The following is a 25,165-nucleotide window of genomic DNA, read 5'->3' on the forward strand; positions in this document are numbered from 1 at the left end:
GATGTACAAAGGCAGAATTTGCTAACTGGGAAGCTCTTACTCCCTGCAAGCACAAGATGTGTTAAGGAAATCATTGCCCAGTGAATAAATGGAAGAGTGTCACGTGGCCTCTCATGCCTGCCTACCACCGAGAACAGGGGCCTCAAGGAACTGAAGGTGCCGGGCAAATCCTGCCTGGCAGCTCCCTCCGTTACCAAGGACACAGCCAAGATTCAGAGCAAGCAAAAGCCACACGGATCAGTAAAGAAGGAAGCTTGGGAGTGTTACACTGAAGTAGGAGCGATGTGGGTGGAGATTACCAAACACTGTAAAGGTGAGAGTGGAGCTGGGCAGAGGGGCAAGAAGCTTGGATGGAACGCAGAAGGAGAGGAGAAATGGGGAGAAAATGCTCAAGGGCCTCAGAACAAAGGAGCTGTGGCAACCTTGATCTGAGTGGGCTGGAAGAAGCAAGTCAGAGAGGGGGCTGAACCTTTGCAAAGCCATGGGGAAGGAACGAATGCATCAGTAGGATGTTGCTAAGGAAGAGGTAGCAGCTGAACAATCACCTTGAAGAGTTCATCCCACGAGTAACATGAGAAAGCCCCAGAAACATCTCCTACTGAGAAGGGGAGCACCACTTATTAGCATGGCCATTGTCAGTGTTTGCCAAAGACGGGCCATAGTTACAAGGAGCTCAGCGATGCTTCTGAAGCCATTTTTCATTTATGCAGGGCGAAATGTGTGTTCTAGACACTCTTATCTGAAAGGCCTTAGTTAGGATTTGGGGTTTGTACTATGTTTAAGCATTAATAAATATTACTGAACTGTATTTACTCTGAACTTTTTAAAGTGTATTGCTTTATTTTGAGTGAATGCAAAACTTTTACAAAGGTGTTTTTCTTTTTTGGGAGGGGCTTTCAACAAAAGAAATTTGGTATTCTGAACCAATTAGTGCAAAGCACTAATGGATCACGTTTTCCACTCTCTGAGCTTGCATTCAAACCGAGAGATATCCTTGACCAATAATCCTTCAGAGATCTTTTTATAAGAGTACAGGACATTAATGCTAATGTCTTGGCCAGATTCCGTTCAAATAATTATATCCTGCCTTCCTGATTCCCTTCCAATTTCAAGTGCAGATGAGATGCATCACTTCCAGGTCGAAACTATGAGCAATGTCATTTGCATTAAAACATCTTGCTGCTTTCCCATCTAAAAGTAGTTCAATTTCATTGATGGATGAAACAACATAGGGTTTTTTGTTTTGGCTTTCTCATAACCTTACCCTTGGGCTGCATCCCCTCTGCTCCGCTCTGGTGAGACCCCCCCGGGAGTCCTGCGTCCAGCTCTGGAGCCCTCAGCACAGGACAGACCTGGAGCTGTGGGAGCGGGGCCAGAGGAGGCCCCAGCAATGATCCGAGGGCTGGAACCCCTGTGCTGGGAGAAAAGGCTGGGAGAGCTGGGGCTGTTCAGCCTAGAGAGGAGAAGGCCTCAGACAGATCTTAGTGCAGCCAGCCAGTACTTAAAGGGGGCTTAGAAGAAAGATGGGGACAGACATTTTAGCAGGGACTGTAGCGATAGGGCAAGGGGTTATGGCTTTAAACTAAAAGAGGGGAGATTGAAACTGGGTGTGAGGAAGACATTTTTAACTCTGAGGGTGGTGAGACCCTGGCCCAGGCTGCCCAGAGAAGCTGTGGCTGCCCCCTCCCTGGTAGTGTTCAAGGCCAGGTTGGACGGGGCTTTGAGCACCCTGGCCCAGTGGCAGGTGTCCCTGCCCATGGCAGGGGGGATGGAACCGGATGATCTATAAGGTCCCTTCCAACCCAACCCATTCTATGATTCTGTAAAGTACTACCAACTTGGCTCTCTTTCAATCTTTGCCCAAAAGACAATTTAGAGATATTGTGTGTGTCTCTGTTTTTCCTACTTTTGGTTCTTTGTCCTTCTGAGGGGTTTTATTGCTTTAACTACCGTACTGGCTTTTATCAAGTAACTTCCCTCCGGTGAATGTTTTGTCACTATAGTGCATGTTTGTTTCATATTATTACACAAATACAGTATATCATTATCTAGTAGAACTATATTACTTTGTAGAATTCCCCAAAACCTTTGATTCCTTAGGAAACTGATCTTTTTTTTTTTTTAATGGAAACTGATAACTTGTTCATAAATAGCTTTAGCGTGGGTGGTGATCTTGAGTTTCAGAGAAGGGCTGTAATGGTTCATGAGTCTCACTGATTCATTGTTGATCATGAGGAAATAATTCAATTGTTTTGAAGCTCCATATTTATTTTTATATAAAGAAAGGATAACATTATTTATCTAGCTTTACTGTAAGCATGCACACTTAATCCTTTGGTGAGTGTCACCCATTTTGAGCTCTCTGGACTAAAGGTTCCACATCAGCAAGTGCCAAACATGAATCATAATCTTTGTTTTCCATGATCACTGCTGTTATAACAATCAATGTTGTTCATTTGTAGGACAGATTAATATTTCCAGGCATCATACTTTTTGTGATTTACTTCATTTTGTACTGTCTGAATTGCAGAGGCAGCAGGCAATCAGACAGCCGTAGGTGACCCAAATAAAATGACAGACAATTTAACCTAAGTGCTGATAAAACCCTGATAAACTTGCTGAAACCAGGGCTTTTTTCCCGTTGATTTCCTCTCTTGCCTGGCTAAAGTCGGGCGTGACCTCCTTTATGATGATTGACAAGTTAGTATTACTTAGAAAATAATTCTGGCATGTTTCTGAGTCAGAAAGGTTAGTCCTCTTCCTCATTTATTCCACCAGTACTAGGTAGGGAGCTCCACGACCAGGATCCAGTTCTCATTTACGTCTCCATCCTGTGCTTCCCAAACGCTAATTGGTACACAGCCATCAGTGTCCATAAGGTGATGTCATTAGAAGGCTACTTAATATGCAAAGACAAATAATATGACATACCAGTTTCTCCTTACTGGTCATCGCTTTCACTCGGAGCCTTTCACTGCTTCCACATGCTCTTCTTTAGTATTTGACATTTGTATGATTACATTGCTCTTTATATCCAAAGTACGGCATGCCCAGCATTAGAACGTTATTAAGCTATTACCTTGCAAGATGGACGTATGCCTTCAAAAGCCTTTATAATGACTGTGGTTTCATTACTGCTGAACTTCCTTTAAAGCCAGGTAATCTCCACACATATCTCTATAGATAATCATTCTTCACAGAGATCATTTGCAATTTCAGAGCAAGTTTTTGTCTCTCAATATTTTTTCTTACTTGTTTAAAACATTTAGTTCTACAGGAAGAAGCTGGCTGAGCTGACCAGTGGATTGTTTTCCTCTGGTTAAAGACAAAATGAGCCTCACTCAATGGGCTGCTTTGCTAATTTTCTTTGACCAGTATGCCTCTGCCGTGACCTAGAAGAATTGCCTCCAGTGCTGACAGGAGGAATGGACCTTTCAATGGCAAAATGTTTCCTTTATAGCGCTTACTAAGCAACGCAGAGTACCTGCTAAACTTAGCCCGCATTGTAAATCCTTGCTTTCCCACTCCACCTTCTGATCTGTATTTTTCCTTGATGTCCATGAAGAGAAACAGGCATGCACTGAATGCCACCAGAGTGGCTGGAGCAGACAAAGTGTAGAAACACACGCAGTCTTTTACAGCCAGATTCTGTTCAGTTCACGTGAGACAAACAGCTTTTGGAGGTGCTGCAGCCTTGCAGGAAGACGCATCTTTGAAGAGGAGGGGGGAAACCTTTTGGAACTATCGGTGCAAATAACATTTTGAATTTATGTCTGCCCGCATAGTCTCTGGGTATCTTAGTAATAAATAGATGCCGGAGATTGTCAGAAATAAGAAATAAGGCAGCATGATTTCCTGTGGCACCCAGAGTAACAGAATGATGTTTCTTCTCACAATTTACACTGGATATTCATGACAATGTGTCCTAGAGAGTCTTCTCCTGAGGGGTGCTCAGGGCATACTCTGAAGCCTGGGGCAGATCAAAGGTAATCTGCTTTTGTTCATCCCAACAGCAAAAACCCAATCCTATCCTCTTTGTAACTCCACCATTGTGTTTAATCTCTAGTACGCAGATATATGTAGTGTACGGGATTCTTTGACACAGAACTGACCTAGCTGTGGTGGCAAAGCAGGGTGTGGGGAGCCAGGGACCCTCTTGAAGAGAATTTCACAGGTAATTGCTGCTGATCTATCAAGTCAAAGTTGATGTCCAGGTCTTTAATGGAATAAAATATGAAGTAGATATTTGCTGCCAAAACCTGCCGGAATACTCCAGTCAAAAATGCCAGGGATAGTGAGGAAAACCGGGTTATTTTATGTTAAGACACACTTCAAAATTAAGTAATACAAAATGCACTACTTGCATTGTAGGCCTAACTGTCAGTCCTTGTGTGATGAGTGAATGCATTCTCTCAAAGAGGAGAGAGAATTTCAGAAAAAAGATCAGGTAGAGGCTATAAGCCCTCATGATGTACATTCACTTCTGAGCCATATTAAATGGCCTCCAAGGCAAATGCAAATTACAACTGTTCTTGATCTATAGACCTCTATGACAAATGGGTCTAGAAGTGAAAATAATCTGAAGATCTTGTCCTCTCATGCTGATGAAGTGAGGAGAAAGTCTGTTACGTTAAGCAATGGGCATTGCAAGGAGCTCCTTTGAGGAGGCTGAAAGCTAAAGGCTGAATTCTGTGGGATCCGATACAGGCAGCACCCCTTGCACTTCGCTGGAAAGTATCTGCAGGACTGTTAAATGCACAAACAATTCTGTCACCTGTTTGTCTAATACAGAAGTTATCTTAAAATACCAGATGAGATCTAGGAATATCTCTTAAAAACATATTTTTAAATACTGTAGCATGACTACAACCCATCCTGTTGCAATTAACAAGCGGTGTCAAGGCAAGAGTCATCATCGTGCTTACACGGCAGCTTACATCACCAAAGCTTTATACAAACACCAATTAGCCCTCTCGACAATGCTGCAAAGTGTCATTATGTCCATTGCAGAGATGAAGCAACAGAGAAGAGGCAGAAAGATTTGCCCAAGATTGCACAGCAAGAGAGGAGAAGTTCAAGAGTTGAAGGCTATCAGGCTGGCATTTCTTTGTCCAGGTTGTGGCAGACTCTGCCCTCGTCTGTGGGTGGAGTTTTCTACTTCCTGCCATTGCTTCTGCAGTTCTGGTGGATAGGGAAAATTGAGTATCATCTTGTTGCATTTGTTTTTCATTTCTTGTTGGGTTTGTTTGTTGTAAACATGCTAGAAACTGGACAAAAATCTCCTTGGCAAGCAGGGACCCTCCAGCAAGCAGGACACAGACTTTGAACCAATGGTTTTGAAGAGTTTTTAAACTTCTGCCTTTATTGGGTTTTATATGGTGCTGATGGGGTAAATTTAGTGAGAAGACATCACTAGGCCAGTTTAGCTCCTTTTGGTTACAAAATGTTCCTGATGTAACTTTTGGGGCTTCCTTGGGGAATTCTGTGGAGGTTTCTGTTAGCGCTGAACAGACAGGTCAGACCAGGAATATTTGTGCTGTTCGGGTGGACTGTTCACTCTGCATTACTCATGGTGAGGTGCGGGTCGTGGAAGTCGCCTGGCAGAGCTTCTGCTCTTTGATTGGCCAGTAAAGCTTTCCCGGGCATGAAAAAAATGAAAAACAAGTGATTAATAGCGAATCTTAGGGCCTAGCAGCTAGCGACGGTGCTTTCCATGTGAGTAAGCGCACTCCAGACATCAGAGCAAACAGACCCGGAGCACAGGGACATTCATGGTTCTCCCAGATAATCTTCTGCAAGTTTGAATGATTCAAAAATAAGTCATCAATGCAATCCTTACATCAACCTAGCATTTTGGATTGCCTTTGGCATCATTTAAAGGTTACAGAATTATCTCTTCTTTAAAGCCAGGTCTTCTCTTCAGCCGCAGCGCTTCCCTGAGGGTTTGCCTGCATTCAGGGGATAGTTACTATGCTTTTTAAAGTTTTCAGCACTGGTAGCCCGCATAGAGCTGGTTATGTTTGCCACTGGGGCATCAGGTCTCCGATTTTGCAATTACTGACTCAGGCATGAACAGAGCTGTTCTATGAGAAGGTGAAGGAATCCTTCAGAGGTCGCTGATGGAAAATACAGTATTGCTCCTGAATTTAACACAAAAAACATCCATCTGAAGAGCTATGACAGCTGACACAGCCACTTAGGTAATAGCTAGTTTCAGTTACCGATTTGCTAATGACTGTTTTGCCCTCGTGCAGTTTGTTCCCGGTTTCTTCATTCCCCGCCTTCCCAGTTGCCATACTGTAGTACCTCTTCCTCTTGTTGACATCTGTTCTAGTTCCCGATAGGAAAGCCTGAAGTTACTGGATCGATTAACCTCAGTGAATTGCTACCAAGCATTGAAGTCTCTCCCCTGGGTACCACAAGACGGGAGCCGGACGTGCTATCTACCGCCTTCTCCAGGAGCTTGGATGACTGCTTGGGGAGATTTGGGCTTCATTTCTGATGGAGTTATGGTATCTGTGATTCCAGGATGGTTGCGTCTTGCACATCCACAGAAGAAGCAGCTTTTACTGATGTTCTCCAACCTCTGTCAGTGCGAATTGCATCAGCATTCCTACAGATACTGCGTCTGAGCTGGAGCAGGATTAAAAAAAAAAATAATCCACTAGCAAGCAGGATTTCACCAGCCTGTGAGTCTTTGAAACTGGCTGAGGGGCTGACAGGTCTGAGCAGGTGGAACAGCACCTACGAAGGCCCGTGACTAAAGAAACAGGAACAGAGAACAGGAACAGAAACAAGAAAGCAGGTGTTATCCCAGAGGGATGACAGCAGCAGCTACAGGAGTCTTACTCAGAAAGGTGAGTGAGTGGAAATGAATGCTTGGTCATACTGGAAGCCAGCAGGATTTTGCTACTGAGGCTGCATTTTTAACCTTATGCGCCTCTGGTGGAGGCTTAATGAAAAGCAGGGGTTACGTGGGGCCTCTTCATAACAAGGGGTGTAATTAAGGAGGATTAAAATGGCTGGTGACTAGCAGAATATGCATGTGCTCATTGCTGTGATTTCTGGGATTTGTAAGGATGTGCTGGCTAGCTTTAGCCTTGCTAACTCAGGCGCTGCTGGTGATAAAACCAGAGCACCGGGGAGCTCAGCACACGTTAAGGAGTGTTTACCTACTTCTTTGAGCAGGTTTGGCAGCCTTGGCAGCATTCGAAGCTGCTTTGGCTAGATGCAAACAGGACGCCAAGGTAGACCAATGCCAGCCTATTTCTGCAGGCACAGCTCACTGTGGTTTCAAGATGCAGATCCCCTCAGCTACGGCTCAAAGCATCGCACAAGCAAAGCAGTGAATGTTAGGATTCCTGGGAGAAATTTTGGTGAGCAGAGCTTCAATACGGAGACTCCAGGAGATGAGGGAAACACCTGAAAATCAGAGTCAGTTCAGGAACATTTGGGACAGGATCAAAAGGAGACATTAAGCAATGTTTGAAAGCTCTCCAGGGCAGGGACTGCCTTTGTTCTGCCTCTCGAATAGGACTGGACAAGTTGTCAGCAGTTCCATAACACCCCTGAGTACTGCTCCTTTCTCCAGTAGGACAGCAGAGAAGCAATTTTGTGTTCTGCTTTGAAAAGGTGACAAAGCAGTTCTGGCAAGTAAGAACCGGGAAGAAATACAGGAGGCAGAGCCTGATGCATGCCAGTTCAAGTCCATACCCAGCACAGCCAAGCAACAAATGCAAAGAGGAAACGCTGGGAGTTTCCTTTTTTCTAGTTGCCCACAGAATTTTGGCTGCCTTTGAGTGGGAGGAGGAATAGACTGGCTCGTCCAGTGGCCATGAAGAAAGCGCTGTGAGGGAGTTTCCACAAAACCAGAGGAGACAAGTCACACCGATTTCGGAGAGGAAAACTGGGTTGGTATGCCGTGTCCCGTGCAATGAGAGAAAATGTGGGAAGATGCTTTGACAGAGTAACCTGGAGCATTCCAGGAGAATAAACGCCATTCATGCAGGAACAAGTGACGTGAGTAAAGCAAGATTTGCTAAAAATCAAGATTAAACTGTAGATCTACAAAGCCTGCTGAAGGCAGGAGGGTGAAGGAGCTGCTCCGTATCGCTTCCATTGCTAGAGGAAGTGGATGCCAAAGGCTGCTTTTCTCAGCTCGCGGCCTGGAGAGCAATATAGGGAAAAGACTGGGGAATCTCTGGAAGATCCAGGCGAGCTGAGGAATAATAGAAAGGAATGAAACACCGAAGTGTGAGAGAGCACGATAATATGAAACAAATGCAGCAAGGGAGAAAGTGAATAACTGAAAGACAGTTTGGGTGGTTAGTGGACAGCAAATTACAGTGAAGTTTACAGCGTGGTGTGGCAGCAGGGAAAGCTGCTGGGAGTGGGGGGCTTTTGATGTGCATTTCAGTTTGGTGATTTGGTTTAGGCCTCTCAGTGCAAGCAATTTTCAACTAACTGGGAAAGTCTTCATGAACGAGTAGCTAAAGCGTCCTCTCTTGCTTGTGTGTAAGCCAAAAGAGTGTGATTTACATGATTAGGAAAAGCACTCTTATCCATCTGGTCAGACTCAGCTCATCACAGTCTAGTTTTCTGACAAGAAGTCCAGACGGTGTGGCACCTCTTGTTTTGGCCATTTAAAATGAGATTGGACAAAGTATTAGTATTTGAGCTCTAGAGGACTAGCTAGTCACAGCAAGAGGGACTAGTTAGAGACCATCACTAAGCTTCTGCAGTTAAATCTCTGTGACTCTTTCACTTAAGCCTGTAACGGCAGCAAACGTAATCGGGGCCGGCACACAATGCTCTGCACACTGAACGGTGTCTGTCTGTTCATCTGCTCACCGTCTAATAACAGCCAAAGTCACTGTTCTGAGAGAGGTTTGCTCTCTAGAGAGCAAAACCTTTTTTCGCATGCACCAGCTGTAAGGAAATACTCAAGGATAAAAAAAAAGATGTCTGTTAGTAGATTTCCCGAAGTGCCTGAGTCCATTCCACAAGGAGCATTAATTCACTGAGTAACTCTTTTGCCTGTGTGAAGCAACGAAAGTCTCTTCTCACTGCCTGCAGGATACTCTTTGTACCTCTCTCAGGTTACTCTGATGCCGATACTAAGACAGGCACGTATTCAAAGGCCTGTTTGTACCGTCTTGGGCTTGATTTCTGTTCCAGCAGTCTATCAGCTGGGTGAGAACTCCAGGATTGTCCATGCTGAGTATGCACAATGATCAAGGCTACTGCAGAGCCAAGGGTCAAGAGTGTGGAATTTGGACAGTTCCTTCAATACGTGACAGCGATGTCAAAGCTTAAAAGCAAAATGACAACATTCCTTTATTTTGTTTATCTGTACTGTCTTGGTCAACTAAATGGGATGTGATTCCGTTAAGCCCAACTGGGGAACAAATTGCACTTCAGGGAAAGGGGTTTGAGAACCGACCGTGTGGGAGGCGTCCTGCAGCTTGTCCGGAGGGTGTGTTCAACCATCGGCATTTGCTGCTGCTACGCAGGGCGCACAAGGTACTTACTCCTTCCCTCCATTACAGTTCTACAAGCACTAATAAACATTTTCTGCCCTGCTGAAAATCATTATAGCATAGCCCTTTTGGCAACCCTGAAGGACTTTCTCGGGAATGTTATCTCCATAACCTGTTTCTGTATTTTGAAAGAAACATCAACGTACTCTCTAACCAGCAAGAGAGTTCTCTTTCCCTCTCCTCCCAGTCCAGGATATTCAATGACAAATGAGCAAGCGCAAACAGAAGCGGCATCTTGCTTGAGGGACAGCTCTATTTGCTTATCCAGTTCTTCCCAATTTCCTGCAGGAAAAGTTCGTGGCTGGCTCAGAAGGTGTTGTTCTGATCTGCTGCCAGAGAATCTCTACACTGAGGCCTGCAGCCATAATGAAGCAGCAGGATTTGTCTTCTCTATGTTCTATGTTCATTGTGCAATAATCTCATTGTCAGGGGTTTATCGTTGCCATTTTCTATTTCACAATATAATAGGAAGAGAGAAAGAAGAGTGGGGGGTGAATAAATGGACGTGACAGAATTAGGTTTTCAGTGTCCTGAGTTTTTTAAAGAGAATTAACCTCTTCACCAATCAGTGACAACTGGGTGTGCAGTAGCTGTTCATTCAAGAGCCAATTGGTTTTTTTTAATGAAAAGTTTAATTTTTACACCCCCAAATACTGGTTTTAAAATGTAAAACATTTTCCGTATATTTTTTGTGACATTTCCTTTTAATAACAAAGACAAGGGGGGTAAAACACATTAATAGCAGCTGTTTGATAGGATTCTTATCTTTTAGAATTATCATTTTAAAATTGGAGATGAACATTCCACATGGTTTGGTTTTCTAAAACAAAACGCAGCACAAAGCAGTTGTTAAAAATATAAACAGGACTGAAATCAGTCAAAACCAGAAGAGTATATTTTCCCTGATCTTCGTCCTGTTTCCCTTTTTTTTTTTAATTCAATTTTGCAAGAAATTTCAATTGTCTTTGCAAATGACAGTACTTTAACTTCTGATGTAATAGAAAATCCGGTTCCAGCCAATTTTAAAAGGCAGGCAGGAGGTCTGCTGGTCTGATACGGAGCTCAAAACATTATCTATATTCAGAGTATTAATATTTTCATATAACAAGCTTCTTGCAAAGCCGCTGCAGAGCTGTTTTCCAGCTGGGCAGATGTCAGTAGCAATTGTGCAAGCAATCTGAGGTTCTTTGTTTTAGCAGTCCCAGAATTCCAAATCTACTTCTGCATTGCTTATGCAGACTTTTGCAAGTCTTAACTAGGCGGTGTTACAAAACTAGGGTGTTCTGATTTAAATTGAGTATCACGGTTGATTTAGTTTATTCAAGTCTCAACATCTGAAGAGTTAAATCCTTAATGGGTGTGGGATAGCCCACTACAGATGAGCAACTGTCTTGGAGAAACAGGAAGAAATCCACTGCCACGCGTGCCTTAGACTGAGTAGCTGATCATTTCAGATTACACTGAGGTATGTAATTCCTCAAGCACACCTTATGGAAACCTTAATGGCTTCAATTACCAGTGATCATGCAAGCCTCCAGAAACCAGGAAAAGAAGGCAGAAAGCTAATTCCTTCATGGGAAGGTTCAGAGTGGAAAGAACCTTACCAGATCTGTGGTTACTTCCCTAGGTATTTGTAGAAGTTATGGCTAAAAAGCTACTCTAGCCATTAAAAAAAGAGCACGCACCACCACCACCCCTCAAACCAACGTTAACTCAATCGTAACCTTAATGTTAACTTGTTTGTCCAGTTCATTCACTTCCTCTTATTCCCTGGATCATGCTTTGAATAATTCCCATGATCTGTTTGTGAAGTCCTGCCCCTTTTGATGTCATCGATTGGATCCATATAGGCTGGACAGCTCCCGATGCCTCTCCAGTTAGGCAAGGAAAGCTGGGAGCTCTGGACCGAGACTTGTCTTCTCCTCAGCACAAAGCTGAAGGCTGAGTTTAGTGGCTGCTCTAAACACTCACAGATAAGAGTTTCTGCCAAGGTACAGTGGGGGGGTTGCGGTTTGGTCTTAGCTGTTTGTGTATTTCTGTATATATGTGTGTGCTTGAGATGTAGATGTAGGTACTTATACACATGGTTAAATGTCTGACTGCCTGACATTCATGTGTAAGTGGTTAGTATGTGTTGAGTATTGAGTTGCTGTCATAATACATGAACATATACTTGTTTGCTCTATAACTTCCACTGACTTTCTTACAACCTGCAGCCTCTCTCCAGGCGCTTACCGCAGACAAGAGAGGCAACTGGTCATGGTTGCTGCTACAAGTGAAGTCCCTGATTGCAATTGCTACGTTAAATAAATCAGTGGTAGGCTGAGCTGGGAAACCGGTGGAGAGAGGATGTTCTGTTGCCTGGACAGATGTGTTTTGAAAGATTCCCTCTGGGGTTTTTGCATTATCATCTGCTTTTTCATTCTAGTTATTTTAAGAATGCAGATTCAAATGGTATGAACTAACTAGCCATAGCCTTAAAAGCCAAGTCAGAATGTCTGAAAACTGTGTACTGTCTCTGAAAGCCAAGGCTGGAATATTTACAGGTGGGATTATTTTAGATTCAAAATTATACATAGAAAGAGCGTATTTGATAGATTTGATTTAACATTCTCATTTGGTAACTATTACCTTTTATTCTGCCTTTTCTCATTAGAGCAGGGCTGACTAGTGAGATTAATACAATAGCAGCAAAGTAAATTTTCCTGTTTTAGTCTCTCACAATTTTCATTTCTGTCTTAAAATACCAGAAATATTTAAGGACTCATTCAAAATATTTCTTAACATAAACTGCAGGATTATTTTCATTTATTCTTCTCTAAATAAAATGAGAAAGAAAGGCTTGAAGAAAAAGGTTGAACATACAATTTAGCGTAAGAGTTTAATGTGAAACATGTAACAATAAGGGGTGGCAAGACCACCATGGGTTCATTTCTGGAGTTTGCCACAGGTAGTCCATTTGGCTGAGGAAGCATTCGGATGCAAGCCCTCAGCTGTAAGGTTGGCTGATAAAACTTGTGGCTAGCGGTTCAGGGTACTATGGCTCTGTGTAGTCTGGGTGGGAGTAATGGTTTAATTACATATTCACTGCAGAAAAACAGAGTTTCCTTGTAGCAAAAGTGGAATTTCTCATTTCTGACTTTAATTCTGTATCATATAGGTTTAATTTGAATTGTTCATGCCCTTTTCTTAATATTTCACTTTTCTTGGGCTTCCTGTACTTGTTCAATGGCAAGTATACCTAAGAAGTTTGAGAAATCATTTGTTATGTTTGCTTATAAAAGCATAAAGGGGATGCATACACCTTTGAGCTAATGTTGTGTTATTGTTAAACAATATCTTAAACTACAACCATGGCACGCTTTATGGCCTGTAGGGAAGCTAACTGGTGATAAACTGAGTTTCCTTGTCAGATAATATACTTTTGGGGGCTATTTTAAAGCTAATCTGGTATACAGCTTTTGGAGTGCACTTCTCTGTTTAATTGTTCCTAATCTTTCTGACCCTGAAGAGACTGTCTTAGCAGCTTGTAACTCTTTAAGATCTCTTCACACATGAAGAGACCTATTCCAAGGACCTTTGAAATAAAGCCCTCCTTTAAAATAAAGGGGATGAAGAACAGAGTTGAGGATGAAGGCACTGCTGGGCAGGGCACTCGCATGTGTCAGCTGGGCTGTGGTAGCCTCACTGGCACCTCAAACTGAGCCATCACCAAACCCTCCAAAGCCCCTAACTCCACAAAGGGCCTGAGCTTTTGTTTCGTTATCACGTAGCCCGCTTGCAATGATTCTTGAGTGATTTGTGCCCTCCTTGTCTTGTCTTCAATCTCTGTTACTGTATTTGTAAGATTTTTATTTGGAGCTAAGGTTGGACCAAAGTGGCGTACTCAGTAAACTTCTCTTAATAGCATAATAGGTAGGGTGATTCACAGAGTGCTGTAATGCTGGAAACTCACACATTATAGGACTTGACGTCATGTTCAGTAAGTGGAAGTACGTCAACATTAGATAATGTCCCAAACTGGTACTAAAACCTAGGAAGATGTCCTCAGTCTGTGCTGGCCAAAATGACTGAGCATAAATAATGTGCACACGTTCAGCCGCGTAAAGTCTGAGATTATCTAGAGTAGCACAGTAGATTTTTACTTACTGTGACAAAGGAGATACGGATTTTGATTCCCAGTTACGTCACTCTTCTTAGGTGATTTTCAGGTGCTGTTCTTCCTTTTCATTTCTGTGAAATAGAGAGAAGGAGAAGATATTTAGATTCCTGGAAGAAACTATGTAAGAGATAATAGGTAGCAAAATTTCTGTTGATAGCAGTAATTAATATTTCTGTGGTCTTCAGAAACAATCCAAGAGCATTTTATTTTAAGTAGTATCTGCAATGCTTTATCCACATCCTAATTTGGTTAATCCCCTCTGTGGTTTCAGTTGAGGTGGTGGTTTTCTCCACTTTTCCTAAATACCTGATTCTGCTCATCTGAACTATGAAATACCTACTATATTTCATCTTGGAAGTGTCTCTGTTTCAGGGATGGCAGAAATTAATCCTGTTTACCTCCATTCTGAAGAATGAAGGATCATACAGCGAAAATTAAAACCAGATCCTAATTTTCCCACTTGAAAGTTGGATTGATCCTGATTCCTTGAAGTAAGGATGAAGCCACATTCCTAGCTCTGAGACAGTCTTGTTTCAGGCGTATAGGCCAGCATGTTTCACTAGCAATAGACTCATAATAATGAATTAGTTACAGATCCTTATTAATGCATGCTGACGCAGTATTTCAGAATTGAGTGCTGGTCCTTAGTGTTCTTCGAAAGAAGAAAACTACACCCGCCTTTGGCTGCAGCCTTCTCAGCAGCTTATGTATTAGTCACTAGCTTTGCATATCCATACTAACAGAGAAGTCATAATGCAAGCGGGATCGAATCCCTCGAGCTGCTTCAACTGCAGCTTGCAGAACATTTGACCTCTTTGCTACTTCCTCATGCCCAAACTCTGGAAAGACAGACGAGCGTCAGCTCACAGTTATTTTCAGCTTCTAATAACAAACTCATTGCCATCCCGTTTGAAAGAGTCCATAGATTGGCTGTGGTCTTTTTAACTAGCTCATGAGATTTTTTTTTTTTTTTTTTAATTGAACAGAAGCAGACTTAGAGGATGGAGCAGGAAATGGCAAGAGAAGAAGAGAAGGAAGAAGGCTTGATTGAGTTTTACGATTCCTTCAAGGATATGTTTGAGTTCTTCTGTAAGAACACAACCATCCATGGCACCATCCGCCTTGTGTGTTCAGGCAGCAATAGGATGAAAACAGCTTTTTGGACGCTGCTTTTGCTTGCCAGCTTTGGCATGTTATACTGGCAATTTGGTCTGATGTTCAGCCAGTACTGGGCTTACCCTGTTGTCCTGACCATGTCAATGCATTCAGAGGCCAAGATGTTTCCAGCCATCACCATCTGCAATCTGGACCCATACAGGTATCCTGCGCTTTCCCTGCAGCTGAAGTCCTGTCTGCGCAGTCACAGGGGTTCGGTGGGGTCAGCAGCCTCGTGACTGCAGCCTGGAGGAGGCTGAAGGCAGAGGGAGGTCTCTGCCTCGCGGAGGTGGAAAGGGACTACGGCTATTTCCAAACTGGTTTTCAGATAAGATCTTGTTGGGAATTGTGCAACAGCATGTAGCAGTTTATTTCACACACTGAGTCAGGATAGAGGGAACTCTGCCTTGTGACTTGGTTCAAGCTGCTGACTGATTTTGTGCTCTGATAAAAACAATCTTTCCCCAAAAAGCGTGGCTGCCGTGCGTATTCATGCCTAACTAAACTACCCATCTCTGGAGTGACGCATGCTAGAGCTGATTCCACCTGGTTTTTTGTACCGCAGAATGGCTTTTAGAAAACAGTAGAACTTCTATGGAAGTCTGTGTGGCTCTGCTTGTCAAACAAGGCTCAAACAGTAGTGGCAAGCTATCGAGAAGTTTCAAATTACATAGTAAAGGAATTGTGTAATTTCATTGAAATAATTATCTAATTGGCTGACACGAAGGCCAGTTTGTGCAGCTGATGCTGCGCAGCTACAAGTGCTGAGGTTTGCAGTGGAGGATCCAGCAACTGGAAATTCAGCTACTGAAGTTCCTAATAAATTAATTTAGGTATGCTAAGCATAGGTACCATAATTTCTAGCTTTTCTCACACAGACATCAAGGTCTGCAGAGAACAGCCTTTCCACAGATACTGTGAGGGTACGTAAAATAAATTGCTTTTGTCTAATGGAAATGTGGATGTTGGCAAATAGATAATATTTCTGTTCCTTGCAGGTTTGACCTAGTTAGTGAAGATTTGGTTCAGCTGGATCGCATGGCAGAGGAGTCTATTGCCTTTTTGTATGGCATCAACGTATCAGCCAGCATACTCCACTTGAATGACAAAAACATCCACCTAAAAGACTTGTCAAACATAGGCAACCTCAGCAGATCTAGTTTCAAGCTGAGCCGAAATTTCTCACTCTTGAGAATGCCTGACCACAATAACAGGTCAGGGAAGAAGCATTTTAGTGTGGGCTTCAAGCTGGTAAGTGCATGTCCTCTTTGAGATTTTAACCTGGCTACAGACACGAGTGGCAAGGGCTGGCTGCTCCCTAAGGGACAAGGGACAGAGGGGGAGCCTGATGGCAGGGCAGGATGGGCGCCCATCCCACAGTACCTGAGCAAGCAGGGATTGCTCCCAGATGGTGACCAGGTCCAACCAAGAGTCCACATCATCAGGCACGTTTGTGGCGATGAGGCAAGTTCAAGATCAGGCCATGAAGTTAGCGCACTGGATCAACGGGGTCCACGGTGAGGCAGGAACACAGCAGCAACCCCACAGCACAGCCCAAGGAGTGGCTGAAGGTCCCAGGCTGAGCTTAAATAAGCTCCTGGACCCACAGGAAGAGGGTGTGGGTGGAGGTCCCAGGTGAGGCTGCTCAGGGCCATTAAGGTCTATCAGTGCACTCAGGGCCCTGACAACAATCTCACAAGGTACATTCAAAAAAATAAGTGAAAAAATAGGGTAGTTTCAGTGCTGTGTATGACAGCTTGCAGGATTTTTCAGGAGAGTCCATTCCTGCCTCTAACAGTTTATGCTGATTGCCAGGCTTCTTGTGAAGTGGCATAACAGCAAAATCAATGGTCTTATGCAGCCCACCCACCTGTAAAGTCCTTCTGGCGGTGACAAAATCAGTAGAGAATGGAAGCATCAAGCCAAGGGTGTTATTGTACCCGTCTCTAAAAATACACAAAACATCTAGACTGAAGAAGAACGCAAATGCTTCAGATTCTTCACATGAAAAACAGAGTTAGCATAGATCTAAGAGCAGAAGCTACGAGAGAGAGATAGATGTGTCTTGAAAGGCCAGCAATTTTTGCCCGATTATGATTGTCCTGCCCTATCCTGAAGTCCCTCATCAGGCACACTTTCACCAGAATCTGCGGGTGTTCACCTGGCTAAGGCCTGAGTAAGAACAAAGAAAGAGTCTCAGGACTTGGTTAGTGATTCATGGGTTGTAGAGCATTCCCGCCAGCCCTGTCCTTCATTCTCCCAAGGTGCCTGAGTTTACCTGTCCGCTCTCTTCTCCTGCCTCTTTTCCCCTGCACTCATTCCCCTGAGATGAAGTAACACGCCTAATTCAGCTTCAAGGAGAGAAGGTGCTTAGCACATAAGATGACCTCCAGAGGTCCCTTCCAACCTCAGCCATTCTGTGATCCTGTGACAACTAAAATGATCAGAGATTTCACCCTCTGGAAAAATTAAGGTTTCCCTTGTCCCTGTATCCAGTACTACCTTTACCCCCAATCTCTGCTGCCCTTAGGCTGTCATATCCTGGCTGTGCTGAATGGCTCCCATTCTTTTCTTCCAGTGCAATGCCACAGGTGGGAATTGCTTCTACAAGACCTATTCATCTGGGATGAATGCAATTCTTGAATGGTACAGGTTTCACTACATGAATATCATGTCCCAGCTACCAGTTATAATCAACATTTCTGATCATGAGGAGCAAATAGAAGATATGGTCTACTCCTGTCAGTATGATGGGGAGCCTTGCAGACCCAGGTATGTTACTTCTTGAGACGCTAATTGTGATTTCAGCAGAACTTAAGGACTTGGGAGACTGAAACTGAGCCTATGCTTGCAGGCACTGCAGGCACTGCACCTCGTGTCATACTGCCAGGCTTAGCCCTTGTTGGAGAGCTGACTGAAAGAAAGAACAGCCTTTCATGGTTAGAGCTTGGGGCTAGGAACCTAGAAATTAGCATTCTGCCATAATTTTCCTTGATGACTGTGAATTAGTGTCCTAGGGTGTGCAAGAAGCCTAAGAGAAACTCAGCAGGAATTAAACCTTTACTGGTGCAAAGAGGCATTGACTGTACTGAATGGTAGATGATGAATGTCTGTCTGCATGGGAGGAGAGGAGCAGGACTCCTCAGATATCCAGTGGATAAAAGTGGGATCTCTTTTTGCTGTAACAATAAAAAGGGGGGAGAGGACGGGAAGAAGGCTCTCATGGCTCTGCTGTAGCACTTGGCTCCTGAGCACAAGGATTGTTCTCAACTGTTATGCCAGGAGGACTCAGTTAATGCCAAAAGGGTCGGATGGTCTTGTTGCATCCCTGTGTCTCTAGAGGCAAAGAAGCGAGCCTGCTGCACATACATACAAAGGCAAAGGCGTACCTTATCTTTCCTGCATGCCTACGGTCTCCACTGTTGGAAGGTCTTCCAAATACAACTGACATACACCACCCAAAACACTGCTGTGCCTCGCGCACATGTGAGCTGTTTGCTGGCCTGCTTGTCTCCAGCTGAGAAGCTGGACAAAGTTAACAGCAATGCACTCATCTGTGACACAGAATAAGCAGAAGGCAAATTGAAGTGTTTTTCTGAGCACTTTCAGCAAGAAGGAGAGGGGTCCACAAAGTTTGTTGTAGATCATTTTAGGAGATAAGGTCCTGTCTTCTCTTTCCTGGAGGCAATTGACTCTGATGTTCTTCTGCACTTAGCGTTTCTGATGCTTTCGTGTAATATATCTCTGTCTGTGCCCTTGATGGTGGGCACTGTCACTTCTGTACGTGTGTTCATCCAACTGTTCTTAAGAACTCTTATAAACTGGTGGAATGTGGAGGCTGACTTGGCCAGGGAAGTTTAGCATGATCATAATAAGTGGTATAATTTTTAAGAAAACAAGGAAAGAGAGAATCTATTTCTCCTATTGATTAGAGCACAGACCTTTAACCTGTCTGGTTGTTGGAAAAAGCAGAAAAAAGTTTAGTCTACTTGGTGGAAGGAAAAGCGAGTCAGAACTCTGAATTTGACTCCTGTGTTTGCCACTCTCGCTGTAATCTTGGGTGTGCTGTGAATCCCTGTGTACCTGATTTTTTATCTTGTCTCCAGTCAGTTAACAACTCTTTGCCATAGGCACTCCTGCGCATATACAGACACACACAACACACCCTACACAGAAGTAAAGGCATTGCTACACTCTGAATCAAACCCCATCAAATTTCTCTTAATTTCAGTGACTACGTTCACTTTCACCACCCAGTCTTTGGAAGCTGCTATACTTTTAACAGCAAGGGAACAGACCCTTTCTGGACAGCTACAAAACCAGGAATTCCTTATGGTATGTTATTTGGCAAAAGGTGGGAAGAAGAGCTAAAGTTAATATAATTTGGCTATGGATTAAATATATATCTTCTATAGATGACTTACTGACATATAGCCCTCTCTTCTGGTCTGGTGGCACAAGTTATATACTGTATTTGCTTGCTTCACTAGCCACATGTATATGATAGCCGTGTCAGCCATATCTTCACTTATAGCAAGCAGAATATTATTTTCTTTTTCAAGCAGAATATTATTCCAGTTTTGGAAAAGGTTGGTGCAGTCGCTACCTGACCACTCACCAGGTTTCTGTAGAAAAAACCTGGCTCTTCTGTGAGTGCTGATTCAATCAGTGCTGAGAATTCAAGACGTGGTGGTGTTCCTATTTTGGCCCAAATGAAATTGTTATATGCTTCCCTTTTCTTTGGTTTGCAGGCCTTTCCCTTATCCTGAGAGCAGAGCAGAAGGATCACATCCCCCTCTTGTCTACAGTAGCGGGTGTGAAAGTGATGATACACAACCACAACCAGACGCCGTTCCTTGAGCACGAAGGCTTCGACATCAGACCAGGCATTGCAACCACCATAGGCATTCAGCAGGTGAGCTGCTTGCTCAAGCAAGTTGTTTCTTTTCCCTCTGCTTGCAGAAGGTTGTGAGGAGCTGAGCACTGTGACTGACTCATACAGCGGAGCTGCGGGGCTCTCGTGTTCCCTTCCCCTCTACACTGCCCTAGTGAGGCCTCATCTGGAGTACTCTGTCCAGTTCTGGGCTCCCCAGTTCAAGAAAGATGAGGAGCTACTGGAGAGAGCCCAGCGGAGGGCTACGAGGATGGTGAGGGGACTGGAGCATCTCTCCTATGAGGAGAGGCTGAGGGAGCTGGGCTTGTTCAGCCTGGAGAAGAGAAGGCTGAGAGGGGACCTAATAAATGCTTACAAATATCTGCAGGGTGGGTGTCAGGAGGATGGGGCCAAGCTCTTTTCAGTGGTGCCCAGCGACAGGACAAGGGGCAATGGGCACAAACTGAAGCAGAGGAAGCTCCAGCTGAACCCGAGGAAGAACTTCTTCCCTCTGAGGGTGACGGAGCCCTGGCCCAGGCTGCCCAGGGAGGCTGTGGAGTCTCCTTCTCTGGAGATATTCCAGCCCCGCCTGGACAAGGTCCTCTACAGCCTACTGTAGGTGACCCTGCTTCGGCAGGAGGGTTGGACTAGATGACCCACAGAGGTCCCTTCCAACCCCTACCATTCTGTGATTCTGTGATTCTTGACTGTGCGTGTGTATTTATGCAAGCCCCTTTTCTCTCTTCACTGTGCTCAGGTTCCCATGGGTAAACCAAAATTATTCCAAACGTGTAAGTGGCCTTTTGGTCCTCAATACATCGCGGCCCGATTTGTTTTACCCTGAGGCTCGTAGACCTCTGACACCTCGTTCCAGCTCTGCACGGGGGGCTGCGTGTGGACGTTAGGATGGGAACAAACATTCAGAAGTGGTTTAGTTATTTTGACATGATGAGTTACTGCTCAGTAATGACTGACCACGTGCGCTCTCCTGCCTTTGCCCTGTTACTGTGTATGGTTTACTAGCAAGGTACAGCTTGGCTGCTCACATGTCTTACTACACTTCCTGTCCTTTATAGGATGCTCCATCCAGTTAAGTTTAGATGGTGATGGCTAAGTCCAATTAAAGCTCCTAATCACTCGGGCCTCTTTTCTGTGTCCACAGGATGAGGTGAATCGCCTGGGTGGCAATTATGGGAAATGCACGACTAATGGCGATGATGTGAATGTTAAACTCCTGTACAACAACTCGTACACCCTGCAGGTATTGTCGGAGCTGCTGGCTGAGGCCCCAGCTTATTCAGAGCAGATGAATAGCAAACAAGTCATACCTTACTCTCCAGAGAGCTTTTACAAATCAGCTGATTCATTGCTGGAGATAACAGAGAGGTTCATGCCCTTCTGAGCAGAAGCTCACAAACAGGGTGTTATAACTTGGGAGGTGTTTTACGGAGTGGGGGATACTCAGTCCCAGGCACCTGGGCTCCTCCCTGCTTGTAGCACGAGAGAGATCAGACAGCGAGCCAGCCGAGGCAGCTGGACTGTTCTAGCAGGACGTTCTGGGGCCAGCAGGTCTCTACGTGTGTGAGTGGTTGCTCCCGGCTCTGTACGCTTGGGCTGCTGAACTGAGATGATACTGGGCATAATGAAAAAGGGAGCTGGGGGAAATTCTGTCTCACCAAGTTCCATACTGGTTTCAGAGATTAAGCCAAGGAATGAAAAGTGAAAACCTTTTGAGTTATCACGCTCTAATAATGGCTGGTGTCTTTTTGCAGTAACAAAATCTGTACGTTGTCTCCTAGCACCTGCATGCTACAGACTGAAGACTTGGGCACTTGAGAACTTCTGGCTTATCCAATCTTTTATGCCTTCTTTATTTCCCAGGCTTGTTTGCACTCCTGCTTTCAGCACATAATGGTTCGGAAATGTGGCTGTGGCTACTACTACTACCCACTGCCTCCCGGTGCTGAGTACTGTAACTACAACAAGCAGCCTGCGTGGGGTAAGAGCGGAAGGCTGCTGGCCTGCCTTGTTGGAAGGGAGCACCTTCCCACAGGAGTCACTGCTTACACGGCTCCTTAGGTTACTGCCCTTCTTCTTTGTGCTTCATTACTCCTTAGACTATTTCCACACGTCACTGAATCCAGCCAGCTGGCAGAACCTGTCTGGGTATTGGCATGGGTATCAAGTTAGGGCACAAAAAATCTGGCTGCTATCGAGCATCCCTTTACTTACATTGCTGTAGAGTCAAGCTATTTCACCTTACCAATATGGGCTGTGCTGGTGGAAGACAAAGCTTTGAGTAACTTCTCTCAGTTTGCTGGTGGGCCTGTCCTCAGGAGATGCTTCCAGGGAAGCACCTGCAGTTGCACACAGGTGATTAGCTTGGCAATCTGGAATCATTCCAGAGTGAGAGTGAGCAAAAACGGGTCTCTGAGAAAGTGCCGTGTGCTTGGGAAGGCCAAGTGAGGGCAGGGTTTTTGGTAGCTCTCCACTTGGTCATCTTCTGTTTCCCGAGGAAGCGTCTGAGTGTGTTCCTCCCATCTCTTTCACCAGGTCACTGCTTTTACCAGCTGTACAGCAGGCTCCGAAATCATCACCTGAATTGTTTTGACCAGTGCCCCAAGCCCTGCCGGTAGGTCACGAAAGCAGAGCACAATAACTGCCAGCTTGCAAAGGAAAACTGCACTGGTGGAAACGTAGGCAACGCAGTGGAAAATTTATGGACCAGCTGGCCAATTGAATTTTGGCTTTTTCTGAACCAGAGATTTCAGTTTGATGTTTGAACCCAATGCTGAGAAAAGAAAAAGATGGCAGCGTTAGACAGATTAGATAAGAACTTTGTGTGTGCATGGCAGCAGAGAGGGGAAATTATATTAATATATATTAATTTTCTTGGTTCACCTTTTTATCGTAGGTCAATTTCAAAACGGAAAGACATATTTTTAAAGCAAAATAGCAAATTATTTTGGTTTTGAATGCACCAAAGAAAAGTTGTCAGGATTTTGAAACCATTCTAGTTTTCCTCCTGACCTGAATAGCTTTCAGGCAACCTCTGGCTGTATTTTTCAAGCTGACTTACAATGCTTTTCCCAAAGTTCTCAAGAGCTGCCCTCAGACCTTCTGCTTTGGGCAAGTAGTTAGCATTGTTAAACTGCTTCATGTATTCGCTTTTAAATGCCAGGAGTCATAGCGATCATAATCTCCATTTTTATCTTCTCAGGGAATCACTGTACAAGGTGTCTGCTGGGACAGCTAAATGGCCGTCGTCGAAGTCTCAGGTAGCCCATACAGACAACTGCTGTGTTTCGAGGGGATGCTGTATTTACTGTGGCTGTTGGAACGTTAAAGTTAAGGGTGAAAACAATGACTCAGAGAGCGGCAAATAAAGCAAACTGGTCCAAAACCTGGACCCAAGGGAATGACCCTGTGGCTGAGGTGGCAGCCTAAGGTGCTGGAGAGGTACATGCAATTCCAGTTCTAATCCAGACTTCCTTGTGACCTGAAGCAATTGACCTCACTGCCTTAGCTCCCACCTTACAACACAGCGTTAGTGACTTTCTGCTCCCAGTGGGTGCTGGGGTGTAGCAGCTCACTTACCGCTGTTCCTGGGGTGCTGCAGGGTGCAATGGAAACTCTGTGAGCCAGGAGATGACCTCTTGCCATTTCTCATGCTCTAATGTTAAATGGGCATCCAGGCTGTATGACCACGTCGTTATGAAATAGGTGATAATGTAGATGTACATACAACCAACACATTTTAAAAGGGGAAATTATTTGGTGGGGTTGCCATTAAAGGCAGAATTTAAGAACCAGAATGCTATACACACCTAAAATATCAGTCTGTATTTCCTTGCTGTTCTGACAAATAGAGCTGCCACTTGATAGCTATCCCTAGACATTATAAACTGATCAATTCCATCCTTTGTTATTATTCACAATAGCCATTTTATTGCTTATGGAATCTACATTTACCAAATGTTAAGCATACAGAAACTCAGAAGACAGGCTTGCCAGTAACATACATGTGCTCTGCTGCAGGACTGGGTCCGCCAAGCTCTGAGGCATCAGAACGGATACAACTCTACCAGCAACAGGTTAGTCACTGCAGGAAGGTACTAAAACTATGGGTTAGCTCTCCAGCCTTGCAGAATTAGTAGATGTTAGAATCAAAAGGGAGGACAAAAGAAAAATGTGCAGGGCTGTCCGCTAAGTTTCCCATTTTTCCTCACAACGCTGTAAGACAGTCGCTTCTGTAACCTTTTTCCTAGCTCATGCTAAAGACCTTTAGGAAGAAAGCTGGAGTGGGTGGTGAAACCTGCTGCCTAGCAATCAGCAGGCAAAATCAAGCCCAGAATGCCAGCAGCACCTCCCACCTGGAGAATGGCACGCGGTCATCCCACCGTTGCTCACTGCTCCCTTTCTCCAACGCAGGAAGGACATTGCCAAGGTGACTATCTTCTACCAGCAACTGAACTACCAGTCCGTGGACGAGTCTCCTCTGCTCTCGGTAGGCGGCACTACCTCAGCTCAAAATGTTGTTACCTGTCAGTAGTTATGGTGTGCTGTGTATGGTCGGAGGGAGGATTCTTTTCAGCCCCCAAGATGGGACGGGATTATTCTTCTTAAGGAAGAGACTTGAAAAATTCACATTTTACCCAGTTCCACAAAATTACTCCCCAAATAAATGACAAGCAGCTCACTGACCTGCTGGCAATATGTGATAATTTCATGTTCCCAGATGAACACAACCCTTTGGTTCTTTCCACAGGAGAATCTGCTTCTGTCCAGCATGGGAAGCCAGTGGAGTCTCTGGTTTGGATCCTCAGTGCTGTCTGTAGTTGAAATGTTGGAGCTGCTGATAGACACACTAGTCTTGTCTCTCCTCTTCTGCTACCAAAGGTGCAGGTCAAAGAAGACTTTGAAAGTAACTCACACTCCTACCATCCCCAGCGTGAGCTTGACCCTAGAAAACTACCGGGTTGTGCAAGAAGAAGCTGGGAAAGGTGATGATTCTGCTCGTTCTCACGCTGCTGGAGTGATGTTTGCCGTGGACAACAGCAGTGACCTGCCCCTTCACCCGCTCTCCAGCAGGGTGGAAGTGCCAGAGCTTTGCCCAGACGTGGTGCTGAACGGGTTTAGGTACACGAAGGACGGCTCTGCGGAAGGGGGACTGAGTAGCTAAGGATGTGCTTGTGTGCACAGAGAAGTGGGAGGCTTGGAGCTCCTCTGATGCTCAGGTGCTGCCAGAAAGGCAGCGGACAGAACCAGCCTGGATCCGCGATCTGTGAGCACCTAACCACCACACTGCTGAGCTTGGCAATCCTCCTCCAGCTGTTCCAGGTTCGTCATCAAACTATCCGTGTGTCCTGGATTCAGGCATCATGTGAGGTTCTTTTTTTCCTAACGAGTATCTGGGGAGAGGAGAACTGAACTTCT

The 25,165-nt window shown here is 44.6% G+C and overlaps 1 protein-coding gene across 1 annotated transcript; it reads left to right on the forward strand.

Moving 5' to 3' along the window:
* Positions 1 to 24,926, forward strand: SCNN1D (sodium channel epithelial 1 subunit delta). The gene is made up of 13 exons (XM_009941871.2): positions 1 to 313; positions 14,688 to 15,019; positions 15,855 to 16,107; positions 17,435 to 17,628; positions 19,088 to 19,191; positions 19,608 to 19,771; positions 20,892 to 20,990; positions 21,611 to 21,728; positions 22,283 to 22,361; positions 22,950 to 23,007; positions 23,768 to 23,823; positions 24,161 to 24,236; positions 24,498 to 24,926. The coding sequence occupies exons 2-13, from the start codon at positions 14,703 to 14,705 to the stop codon at positions 24,909 to 24,911; spliced, it is 1,932 nt and encodes a 643-aa protein (XP_009940173.2). The 5' UTR covers positions 1 to 313; positions 14,688 to 14,702; the 3' UTR covers positions 24,912 to 24,926.
* Positions 24,927 to 25,165: the final 239 nt, after the last annotated feature.

The sequence above is a fragment of the Opisthocomus hoazin genome, chromosome 16 (assembly GCF_030867145.1).
Source record: "Opisthocomus hoazin isolate bOpiHoa1 chromosome 16, bOpiHoa1.hap1, whole genome shotgun sequence".
Lineage (NCBI taxonomy): Eukaryota > Metazoa > Chordata > Aves > Opisthocomiformes > Opisthocomidae > Opisthocomus > Opisthocomus hoazin.

Bases quoted from the DNA above. Each gene is read 5' to 3' on its own strand.
- SCNN1D (XM_009941871.2), top strand. From the start codon at position 14,703: ATGGAGCAGGAAATGGCAAGAGAAGAAGAGAAGGAAGAAGGCTTGATT. The intron at 19,772-20,891 runs GTGAGCTGCTTG...CTGTGTCCACAG, and splicing joins CCACCATAGGCATTCAGCAG to GATGAGGTGAATCGCCTGGG. The intron at 23,008-23,767 runs GTAGCCCATACA...GCTCTGCTGCAG, and splicing joins GGCCGTCGTCGAAGTCTCAG to GACTGGGTCCGCCAAGCTCT.